Source organism: Pelobates fuscus, chromosome 2 (assembly GCF_036172605.1).
Source record: "Pelobates fuscus isolate aPelFus1 chromosome 2, aPelFus1.pri, whole genome shotgun sequence".
Lineage (NCBI taxonomy): Eukaryota > Metazoa > Chordata > Amphibia > Anura > Pelobatidae > Pelobates > Pelobates fuscus.
The window spans coordinates 254970874-254983622 of NC_086318.1; the positions used below are offsets into that span (position 1 = coordinate 254970874).

A 12749-nucleotide genomic window follows, 5' to 3' on the forward strand; every position below is an offset into this window, starting at 1 on the left:
CGTGGACACCCTTTTGAAATGTTCCAAACAAATAGTAGCTGCTGTCAGAGACACATGTTTTCATTTATTGAGAGAGAAAAAAGTGAGAAAAAAAACTGTTAAAAAAAACATTTGCTCAGCTGTTGTCCTGCTGTATGCATGAGGTTAGACTTAGCAACTGCCTCCATCACTCAACTTGAAAATGCGTTTAACCCTTTAAAAGTAATTGGTTTTTATTACGGACAACCATCGTGCATATTGGATGTTCATGGAGAGTCACAGATTGTGGCTTGTTTATATTTAGATCTTTATTTTGATGTTATCATTTTTCACCTGTTTCCTCTTAAATATTCAGTGTATTTTGACTTTCAGTTATATATTTCTATTTGACAAATGTTCCCATTATCTTCCATCAGGAAAACCGAAGCACAAAACCTAAATAATTGGTCAATGATTCAAGATAATAAATACCCTTGTACAAGTTAGATTACATTTTTCAAGGCTATAGTACAATTACATGCTAATATAACTACTTTATCAGATTACTGGTAATGCGAATATTACCTGCTTTTTCTTGTTATTGCATAGTTTGCCAACTTACTGAATACAGCATTCATTTATTTAAATATGTCATTAATTACTACATGAATTTGTGTACCCTAAGAATGGGAAACCGCTTATTATGATCATAAATAGAAAAAAGGGGAATTGGGGGTTCACAGCTGGAACATGCATTTCTCAGCAAAGGTGCTGCTGCAGAGACCAAAATTGATACAAAATACATATTGAGAAACAGTTCACAAAAAAACAAAAAAATGCAATTTAAAATCATACAAGGGTATTTATAATCACCCTTTCTCCGCAAACAAATATGGGGCTTCAGTTCCACCATATAGCCATATTGTGTTAAGACCACCAATATGCCACAGTACCTTGATATCAGTGGATAATACACTAATTGTAATGTGGGAGACAAATTAAATAGTGCTAGTGCTAAATTAACTAACATGTAATTAATGAATCTGTCGTAAGAGCATTGTGATTATATAGAATGCAAAATTAATGTGATAAAAAAGCACAATTCCAAAAAATATTGTTTCAAAATGATATTTAAGTGATATTTTGCATTATATATATGCAATTAGTCTACCTCATTAAAATTAGTGTATGATTCACCGATATTGGGGTACTGTGAAGTAGTGGTGGGCGTAACACAATACAGCCATATCATGGAACTGAATCCCCATATTTGATGGTTAAGATAGGGGATTTTAAGTAGCCTGTATTTTGCAGGATAATTATAAAATCTATCTACCGTATTTTTCGCTCCATAAGACGCACTTTTTTCCCCTCAAAAGTGAGGGGAAATGTCTGTGCGTCTTATGGAGCGAATATGAAGCTTTACTTACCTGTCTTGTAGCGTGGGCCGGCTTCACAGCGCTCACCGCGGTATAGAAACTTCAATTTCAGGTTCCGGTTTCCGGCGGGACTGAAAGGAAGTGCACACTCAGTGTGCACACTTCCTTGCAGTCCCGCCGGAAACCGGAACCTGAAATTGAAGTTCCAGTACCGCGGTGTGCGCTGTAAGGCCAGCCCACGCTACAAGACAGGTAAGTAATTATGGGTCAAGGGTTAGGGGGACAGTATGGGAGAGGAGAGAACACTATGGGGGGGGGGGGAAGACTATGGGAGGGGGGGGAGAAGACTATGGGAGGGGGAGAAGACTATGGAAGGGGGGGGGTGGAGAACACTATGGGACAGGGGAGAAAAAAAAATATTCTGAACAAACTGTCCCATAGTAAGAAACACTATGGGACAGTTTGTTCAGAATATTTTTTTTTCTGGGTTTCTTCCTCTAAAAACTAGGTGCGTCTTATGGTGTGGTGCGTCTTATGGAGCAAAAAATACGGTATATTTGACAGTATACATTTATTTATTTTCATAGTCTCATGTAACTTTAAAAATCAGTAATACATTCAGTACTGATGCTAATCTGAAACAGAAGCAAAAGTTAGAAATAAAGAGTTTTTAAAAAAATGTTTGAAAAATAAGCCTTTAATTCCCTCTGTACTTCTGTAAAGTATAAATGTATAATTTCAGGTTTTGGTATCCTGAACAGCATCAGGAGTACATTTAGGTACAGAATTCTCAAGCACCCGCAATACTTCAAAACTAAAAATATAAAAATGACCACTCTAAATATATACAGTGTGGGTGGCTGAGCCCTGCTTTTGTGCAGTCTGCATAGCTGTGCTTTGTGTGTACAGTGTTGGCAGCCGAACTGTGTGTGCGTACTGCGTAGGTATCTGAGTTCTGAGACTGTGTGTGTGTGTGTGTGTGTGTGTGTGTGTGTAAAGTATGGGTAGCTAGCTATGCTTCTGTGTGTATATTGTGGGTAGCTGGGCTCTGTGTGTGCATATTGTGGGTAGCTGAGCTGTGTGTGTATATTGTGAGTACCTGAGCTGTGTGTGTATAGTGTGGGTCACTGAGTGTGTACCTGTGTGTACCTGTGTACAGCGCTGCGGAATCTGTGTGCGCTTTATAAATAGCAATAATAAATAAATAAATACAAATTTCAGACAATCAGAGTCCAGTCTTCTTCTTTCTCATGGTGAGTCCTCTCCCTTCTGCAGATCTCTATGTTCAGTCTGAGAGGACGGGGTCATGCACAGATCACTGTGTTCAGTATGAGGGGACGGAGCCATGCGCAGAGCTCTGTGTTCAGTCTGAGAAGACCGGGTCATGCACAGATCATTGTGTTCAGTATGAGGGGACGGAGCCATACGCAGAGCTCTGTGTTCAGTCTGAGAAGACCGGGTCATGCATAGATCTCTGTGTTTAGTCTGAGGGGAAGGGGCCATGCACATAGCTCTGTGTTCAGTCTGAGGGGACGAGGTCATGCACGGTTCAGGATCATCAGACTGAATACAACAATCCCAGAGTGTTAGAGGCAGAAAGTAGAGAGGGTAACAGGCAGAGTAGGTGCCCCATACAGGACAGGTGCCTGCACACAGGTTCTTACTCTGACTAATTGGAAATCCGGCCCTATCGGCAGTCTGTACCCCAAATCGCTTATTATCATATATTGAAGTGCTAGCTATGTATCCAATGGTTCAAATAATTGCTATGGCATTTTTTTTTTAAACAAAAAAGGTTTGATAGTGAAAGGGTTAACAAAGCACATAACATGAGTGTGTACCTGACACTTTTAGAAAGCACAGCAAAATTCCTGTGTAATCTTGGTGAAGTAGATACTGTTTTGACTGGTGCCAGGATAAGGGCCTATTATTTACCATTACAGACAGTTCTTGAGTGCATTCCACATTTATCAGTCATTTTTACTGACCACTTTAATTAGTATGGATCTGGCAGCTATTGTGACTTTCCCTCATTGCACAATTCCAAGAGCACAGTTTCTAATATGGTTTCTTTTTTAACATTTTAATTTGAATTTATAATACATGCTGACATTTTTTTGTGTTGTCTGTGACCAGTGTAAACATTGTCATTTGTATACCCCTCCTTAATTGACTAAATTATTGATAATAGAAAATTTATTAAAAACTCCTTTCAAGTTAAAAACCAACGGAAGCACAATAAACTAATTCATGCAGCGCAAATACAAATAAAACCACAAAAACATTTTTATTCTACTTTAACACGTCATCATTTGGTATTTTTTTAAATTTTGTAAATATCTTTTTTTATTTGTTTAGAATTTTATCAGTAATAAAATGTGAGCAGGATATTGCTTTGCTGCAGAGGGATTTGGATAGATTGGAGGACTGGGCACTAAAATGGCAGATGAAATTTAACGTAGAGAAATGCAAAGTTATGCACTTCGGGGTAAAAAATGCCTAAGCAACTTACACCCTAAATGGTAGTGAATTAGGGATAACCACACACGAGAAGGATTTGGGAATTGTTATAGACAACAAATTAGGCAGCAATATGCAATGTCAATCTGCCGTTGCTAAGGCCAGTAAGGTTTTGTCATGTATAAATAGGGGCCTCTTTATAAATCGCTGGTAAGACCACACCTTGAATACGCTGTGCAATTTTGGGCACCTGTTCTAAAGAAGGATATCATGGCCCTAGAAAGAGTGCAGAGACGAGCTACACAATTGATAAAAAGAATGGAGCATTTTAGTTACGAAGAAAGGTAAAAAAATGTTTAAATATTTTTAGTTTGGAAAAACGGCGCCTGAGAGGGCATATAATAACATTATACAAATATATTCGAGGCCAGTACAAACCATTAGCGGGAAATCTATTCATAAACAGGGCTATACATAGGACATGAGGTCACACATTTAGGCTGGAAGAAAGGAGATTTCATCTAAGGCAAAGAAAATGTTTTTTTTTACAGTAAGAGTAATAAGGATATGGAATTTCCTGCCTGAAGAGGTGGTTTTATCAGAGTCCATACAGATGTTTAAACTGCAATTGGATAAATATTTCTAAAAACATAACATACAGGGCTATAATTTCTAATTAGTGGAGTAATAGCTGCTTGATCCAAGGAGACATCTGACTGCTACTTTGGGGTCAAGAAGGAATCTTTTCCTAGTTTGTTGCAAAATGTTAAGCCCTTCAGACTAGGTTTTTTTGCCTTATTTTGGATCAACAGCAAAAACAAATGTGAGGAAGGCTGAACTTGGTGGACGCAAGTCTCTTTTCAGCTATGTAACTATGTAACAGGGCTAAGGAATAATGGCTTCTACAATTGCACTACTGAGGTCCAACAGCTTACAGTATTTGATTAAAGGGTTACTCTAACCCTTTTGGAAAGGGGGGCTTTCCTGTGTAAAATGTCTAAATACCTGTACTCTGCCAATCAGCATCTCCTTGAATCAATTATCTCCTCATAAAGATGCACTGAATCAATGCATCTCTATGCAGACGCTGAGTGTAGGTGCTGCACACGGTGCATCACTGGACTAGAAGCACCTCTAGTGGCCAACTAAGTGTCTTTTGTCTGAAAAGTCAACGTTTACATTGAAAAGACAGCAGGGACAGGCTATAGACACCAGAACCACCGTCTTAAGCTGTAGTGGTTCTGGTGACTACAGTATCCCTTCAGTAACCTTTAAACTGTTCACATTGGGCTTTGTGAAGCTTGGGTACAGTTCCTACATTCCTAAAAGTGATCTTTAAATTAATTTTAATCAAAATTGCAGAACTGTTACATGTAAGCGTTTTCACTTTACTGCAAATCCAATATAAGATGCTAAGTGTTGCTTCACCTTCTAAACTGTCATTGTAGATAGCATTACTCACTTTATATAGGACTTTTCAATTAAGAAATTGATCATTTGGCAATGTTTCAAGGACTCATTTATGCAGTTTTCCAATTTCTGTATTATTTATTCCTTTAAAGTGACCTTTCAAGGTTATGTAAGCAGCTCTTTTTAATTAACTACTTTAACACTGAAGGGAGGAAGTGCATAATCCATATTATAGAGAAAAGCATTTCTAAATTTCCAGTAAGGATTAAGGATATACTATGTTTTATAATACATTTTGCTTACAAATCTATGTCATTTCTATTTACTGTATATCATTTTTGCTTTTATTATAAATTTTGCCTTTCATGTCGTGTATTTATAGAACACTAATTATCCTTTTAATCATACATTTCATTCAATGCTATTATTATTTCCATTATCTTCTATAATTACAATAAATTAAGTATATCATAATGCACCAGAATCCCACTGGTGCTTATTAACACTAAGGACAGTACATTTTAAGAATTCAAAATACATCTTTGATTAAAACATATGACAATTCTGTGCCTTGTAAATATAGTCTTAGGCTGGCAAAGATATTAAATGTCCCTTGTTTATGTATGATAAAAAGTGACAGCATGCCTATATTCCTAAGTAACACAATTGATTGATGCACACAATAAACATTTCCAATTTGACAATAAAAAATGCATTGGCATGCTTCTTTCACATTTCACTTTTAAACGTCATTGTGTCACCAAGCCTTTAGTCTACATTTTTAATGCAGACCATTTCTGTCTCTCTGATGCACATTTAATCCTGCAAGTAATTTTCTTTCTTTTTCCTGCTCTGCTCCTGTTTTTTTTTTTCTTTTACTTTTCCTGTGTGATTTTTCTTACCCTAGTAACTCTCTACATCTTGCTGTATTTTCCCAAAGCTCTTCTATATTTCAGTGCCTCTCTCCAAGGAGCTATGTCTGTCTAAACCTTAAGAAAGTGTGCTTTCTTCCACATGGAATATCTATCTTTCTTATTTTTGAAGTTGTCTTTATATGATCTGCTGCACACCAGCCTAAATACAGAGCTGTTTTAACCATTATCATAACCTAGTTTAGAGTCTGCAGCTTCTTTCATGTGGATAGGGCTATCAAAATGTAGGTTACAGTTGCCAAGACTCAACTCATGTTAAATTAAAGAATTTTTCTTTTAAATTCTTGTAGATAATTGTCAAGGTCATCGCATCTCTATCAGGGAGATAACGTTAAAATATACAAGCTGTGACTTATAGCTGGAGAATTTTTCCAAACTAGCAATGTTTGACTAAATTTTAAAAGGCAGATTTCAATTTTCCATTAATTGTTGTTTAGTGAGTAAACATCACTAAAATGAGGAGCTTGCTAACTGGGGACTAGTCACAATGTGCCGGTATACACAGCAGAATATTCTTTTTATCATTGATACAATTTTAGATGAATTATGATTCTTCAGAATTGTGGGTGTTCTGCGGTTCATCTAAAATTCAGAGATCAGAAATGCTATATGGATGAATCATGAAGCAAATGAAAAGCAGAACGCACAAAACCATTTTGTTTGATAGTGATCCAGAGTTCCACCCGTGGCACCACTAAAAAAAAAGGAAGATTGATGGGGAAAAAAATAACAATATGTATAATATAAATATTTATAATATAACAAGTATAACAATATATAACAATATTTTGCAGCACACTGATGCAGCATTTTTGTTCATCCAAATAGTTTTTCTTGAAAGAATTACATATACACAATTGGTCCAAACTGAAACACCACATGCACAAACCCAAATTGACAGAAACACCCCTTTAGCGATGCCAGTGAAGTGATTTGCATCACTGGCCCACCTCCTTTTACCCCGCCCACCGACGTAATGCTTTTCAAAATGCTGATGTTGGGGGGATATGAGTTGAGAGATAAAAGTGAAAGATTAGCATAGGGTATGTGTATTGTTTTAATAAATATACCCTGTGAGTTTCCTCTAGCACCACCTCCACAAGGTACATGATAGATGTGTTAGTGTTTTATGTTAATAAGATTCTGTAATTAGGCCCATCATAAGTTACATTTCTTTAGCTGCAATAGAACTGCAATTCCCATTAATCTTGGTCAACCAAAAGGCCATTTCATTTGAATACGGCATCTTTAAAACGCCCCGAAATTCCTCATCTATCCCAGCAACAAGAAGGCCATTTCATCTGAATACTGCAGCTTTAAAACGCCCCAAAATCCCTCATCCATCCAAGCAACAAGAAGGCCATTTCATTTACTTGGCTCTACCCACCCATCCTTCTCTCCTCCCGCCCACCCTGGTTCCTTCTAACTATATAGCATGCACCTCCAGCTATTCGGAACCACAGCCAATAACCTCCTTATTATATTCACATTATAACAGCTGCTACAGTTATAATATTAATTATCTCTGCCATCACATACAAATTCCTCTGCTACCTTTTGTCTCATCTCCCCATTTTAACCTTTAGATTGTAAGCTCACGGGCACGGTACTCTACCTGTTGTATCAGTCTGTTCTTATTATGTTTTTTTTTATTTTTCCCAATTGTACAGCGCTGCGGAATTTATTGGCGCTTTATAAATGCCAGTAATAAATAAATAACCATTTGCAATGTTTTTCGCTGGTTAAGATTTATGAGAAATCAAATATATGAGCAGCTAAAATCTGTTATTAGAACATGGTTGATACAATCCTGGATACAGTGCTTTCCCTGTTTCTAGCATCCCCTTTTGTCATTGAAATATATTTTCTCTATTTCTTCAATAAAGAACATTTAAAAAAACAAATCAAAGAATGCTTTTGCCTTTGATCTTCCCTATCTCTTCTTTTGTTTAAACATACCTATAATATTTCATAACTAATTTGTTCATTTAAGTAGCTATTTTCTGTTACTTCACAAGCTTTTATTCAATATCCAATTGTTGTCTGCTAGTGATATCTTTTATGGCTGAAGTTAATTAACACACTGATAAAACCAGATATAGTTAGTGGAACATTGCATTTTATTTGTTGCTAGCTCTCCAATTTTCTTCATTGTTGGTGATAAACGACGATGGTCCATTCCAACGTGGAGTAGAAACATCCTTTTACTAATTAAGAATCCTTAGAGGAAAAGTTAATGGAATTTTGTGGTACGGAATTGAAGAATCTATAAAAAACAAATGTTGGCAATCAATGGAGAACACTAGTAGAACTGTTGTAAAAATTATAACTAAAACAAATAAGTGTACATTTGGGATCTATTGCTCTAACAAAGTGTGAAACCAAATGATGGTTTCATTATGGACGTCTTAAAGTTCAAGTGCAGTTTTCTTACACATTTTGTAAACTTATTACTTTTATTCGGTCGTTACACTAACTTATAAAAGCACTCAGGAAATAAATTTCTTTGTCTCTAATCCCTTCTTATTGTGCACCCAACTAATAGTAATTAAACTTTAATTTTCTGATAGAAACAAAGATTGTGACGGCCGAAAAGATCCATTCGGCCCATCTAGTCTGCCCAATTTTCTAAATACTTTCCTGGCCCCCATCTTATTGCTAGGATAGCCTTATGCCTATCCCATGCATGCTTAAACTCCTTTACTGTGTTAACCTCTACCACATTTCAGCTGGAAGACTATTCCATACATCAACTACCCTCTCAGTAAAGTAATACTTCCTGGTATTATTTTTAAACCTTTGCCCCTCTTATTTAAGACCTCTAATCTATGTCCTCTTGTTGTGGCAGTTTTTTTTCTTAAAATATAGTCTCCTCCTTTACTGTGTTAATTCCCTTTATGTATTTAAATGTTTCTATCATATCCCCCCTGTCTCGTCTTTCCTCCAAGCTAAACATGTTAAGATCCTTTAACCTTTCCTGGTAAGTTGTATCCTGCAATCCATGAACCAGTTTAGTAGCCCTTCACTGAACTCTCTCTAAGGTATCAATATCCTTCTGAAGATACAGTCTCCGGTACTGCGTACAATACTCCAAGCGAGGTCTCACCAGTGTTCTGTACAATGTCATGAGCACTTCCCTCTTTCTACTGCTAATACCTCTCCCTATACAACCAAGCATTCTGCTAGCATTTCCTGCTGCTCTATTACATTGTCTGCCTACCTTTAAGTCAGAAATAATTACCCCTAAATCCCTTTCCTCAGATGTTGAGGTTAGGGCTCTATCAGATATTCTGTACTCTGCCCTTGGGTTTTTACGTTAATTACCTGGTTCTTGAGTTCAGGTATGAAGATGTATTCTTACCAGCACTCCTTATTGTGAAGTGGCAAGTTTATTATTTCATGACAGGGCAGCCCACATTTCGTATCCATCCATTTTGAGATAAGTATGTGGTTTAATGTGTACGTTTTAGAGATATGACTTTTCTAAATACATCCAAGTTTGCAAGTATAATAAACATTTTATATTTCAATATTACAGGTAATACTTTGCTTTTAATAGTATGCTGTTTGATAAGTATGCGCCAGCCTTGTTTGCCATATAAAATATCTAAATAAAAATCTGAATGTAAAAATGGGCTTGTTTGGGAAAATAGTGAATTCACATAAAGACACAGCTTGTGTTCTAGTTTTTTTTTGTTTGTATCTTTCAAAAAGTATGAAAATAGATTTACTTTCAGAAGTTCCTTTTATTGGAATTATGCTGTGAGCTAGGAGTAGTAATTTTAGCAAAGCTTTTATTTTATGTGCAATATGTTGGCCAGAGCAGAGTCTGAATGCATCTTCAGAGTTCTACAGAGGATGGGGCACTTGCAATGTATGACAGTGTCATAAATAGGTTTTGTATATTTTCTAGGTAGATGTTGCTCGAAATAACTTTATTTTTTTAAAGATAATAAAACAGGCTTGGTAGTCTTTACACGTAACTATTAACATAAGGCTAATTAAAACAAAGAATAGTAATTGTTTGTGCTTGTGATGTTCTCTATACATTCTCTGCAATTATTGCCTGTTAACATAATGCACACATAAAAACATAGAAAACAGTGTTTCTTCATGAAGACTTTCTTCAAAGTCACAAAATGTCATGTGTCCCCTCCCTGAGTGTTGATTATAGACACAGTTTTAAAAAAAAAAAAACAGCATATATTAAGCCCTTTGTTTTTTTAACCCCTTAAGGACACATGACGTGTGTGACACGTCATGATTCCCTTTTATTCCAGAAGTTTGGTCCTTAAGGGGTTAAAGCATTATTATTTGAAACATAGGATTCGTATCTAGCATGCAAATATAGTATAAATTAACATTTATGTGCATATATTGCTGTTCAAAGACACCTAAAACAAAATAAAATTATATTAATATATACACTTTTAATTTGTAATTTTCCTATACACTTTATAGAAATAGTGGGAAAATGATACATTTAGACATTATATGGTTTCCATTATCAGGTAACTTTATTACAGGTTTCTAAATATTTGCATATAAATAGAAAAATACAAATTTGCTACATACAGTATAATGCATATAATAAATTCCTCTTTCTATCCCTCCCTTTACCTCTCCCCCTCCCTCTGAGTTTGGGGAGAGGTCTGCTGAGACAAACATAATTGTGATCAGCCTGACCCTTTTGGTTGGCCTGAGCCTACCATATCCTTCCATTCTACCATTTCCCGAGATTACTCCCTTTGTTAACACTGTCCCATCCTCCATAATCTTTAAGGTGGCTCACTTTTTCGAGTGGATCCCAAATATGCAGGGGTCTCCCTTTATGAACACCCTACTGCACCTTGCGACCCTACTGCCAGTCCAACTGTACCGGTCTTTACTTGTTATCATTTAAATAAGAACTTAATAAAAGACTCTGGCTTACAACTATTCCCATCCTATGTTGAACTGTTCTACAATATTTTTGTATTATTAGATGTGAAGAAATCAGACAATCTTTGTTTATTTTCATTTGTGTGTTGTTACCAGAAATAATTTTTGTTGTACTCATGTATATTATGTGCAGCTCTAGTAGAACTCATATAAACCACTAGGTACATAGAAGTTCTTTCTGTTGTTACCTACTAGGGACCAACTCCATCAATTGGTTAATATTTAATTCAAATTCAAATCTAATTTTACTGTCATGACATTCATCTGACAAGAATCCCCTCCTTTCTGGGTTTGTGTTGGCTGGCACTCTTCAAACTGAGTGTCAAAATGTGGGTGCACTCATTGTCTAACAGTGTTATTTGTATATAATGAGGAGTGATGTTCTATTATGTTTATAATATGTGTAAAATGTTTACAAATATATCTAAAATTGAATTAAAAAATCCCCCAATTAGTGATTATATGGTGATCTACATAATTAAATAGCCATCTAATTTTAAATATATATTAGAACATTTTCATTTTCTGCTAGAACTGTAACAATAACATCGGAATGCAGTCTACCCCCTGAGGCAAACTAAAACTGCTAGCTAGTCAATTAGCTTAGTTTTGAATATCATTGTTTTTGCATTGTTTTAGTATTTCTTTTTCCTTTCTTTTATTGCAGTGATTCTGTTGCTATAAGCAGAGTTTAAGACCTAACATCTCTTTCATTAAATCCTTGTTTTCTTCTTGCTGATGTTACATTTTAATTATATGTCCTTTTTTTTATTCTGCTGCTTTTTTCAGGTTGAAATTGAGAAATTGGATTACCATCACTATCTGCCTCTGTTCTTTGACGGGCTTTGTGAAATGACACATCCCTATGAGTTTTTCGCTCGTCAAGGCGTCCATGACATGCTAGAGCATGGAGGACCAAAGATCCTTCCTGTCATTCCACAGCTCATTATACCCATAAAAAGTAAGTATGTGGGTGAAATATGCTGAATGTATCTTACACTGATTGCTGTTTTTACATTACTTCTCCAAAATGTGCATTGCCAAAGGTTTATTTAGAGTCCTTCCCTTATAGTAAGCTAGCAGAGGATGATGTTTTTTGTAGTAAGAAAATACACTAGGTACCTTTCCTTTTATATATATATGATTATTATCATAAAGACTGATTTTTCCTGGCATGTAATTCAAATCATTGCTTTTCATGAAATAATAATAATCATAAAATTCAACTTCACTTTAATATTGGCCAACTGATTTACTGATTGATTCTTTTATCTCAAAATATAACTTTATATGATGATGATGATAACCATTGGGATAGTTGGTTTATATTAAATGAAAAAAACAGAATACACCCTCAGACTATTTGCTTGTCCTCCATCACACTCACCTCACCCATGCTATGGTCTGCCTACAATAAAACAAAATCCACACTAATGGTGTAGCGGTACTTACCTTATCTGGGGGCCGGCAGAGGTCCTCTATTCCCGCCGCGTGTGGTCCTGCACGAGCCGCACGCGGCTTGTTCAATGTTCTGACGAAGCCGGGCACTGACCGCGAGATGCTAGCTCTAAGAGCGCGCATGTCTCGGGGCGCTCTTAAAGGGACAGTTGGGGTCGAAATGTAAAACAGTCTCCCATTGGCCCCTGTCATCTCTTTGTTCCCTTGACCT

The 12749-nt window shown here is 36.2% G+C and overlaps 1 protein-coding gene and 1 long non-coding RNA gene across 2 annotated transcripts in view; one reads left to right on the forward strand and one right to left on the reverse strand.

The window, feature by feature from the left end:
* The window catches only part of PACRG (parkin coregulated), a 483004-nt gene that overhangs the window by 281211 nt on the left and 189044 nt on the right, over positions 1-12749 (forward strand). The window contains exon 3 of the mRNA XM_063441222.1: positions 11870-12041. Within this exon, the coding sequence (XP_063297292.1) occupies positions 11870-12041 (172 nt within the window). The remainder of the gene's footprint in view (positions 1-11869; positions 12042-12749) is intronic.
* LOC134585760 (uncharacterized) overlaps positions 8370-12749 on the reverse strand; it is an 87327-nt gene continuing 82947 nt past the window's right edge. The window contains exon 3 of the long non-coding RNA XR_010086544.1: positions 8370-8405. This is a non-coding gene — a long non-coding RNA (uncharacterized LOC134585760). The remainder of the gene's footprint in view (positions 8406-12749) is intronic.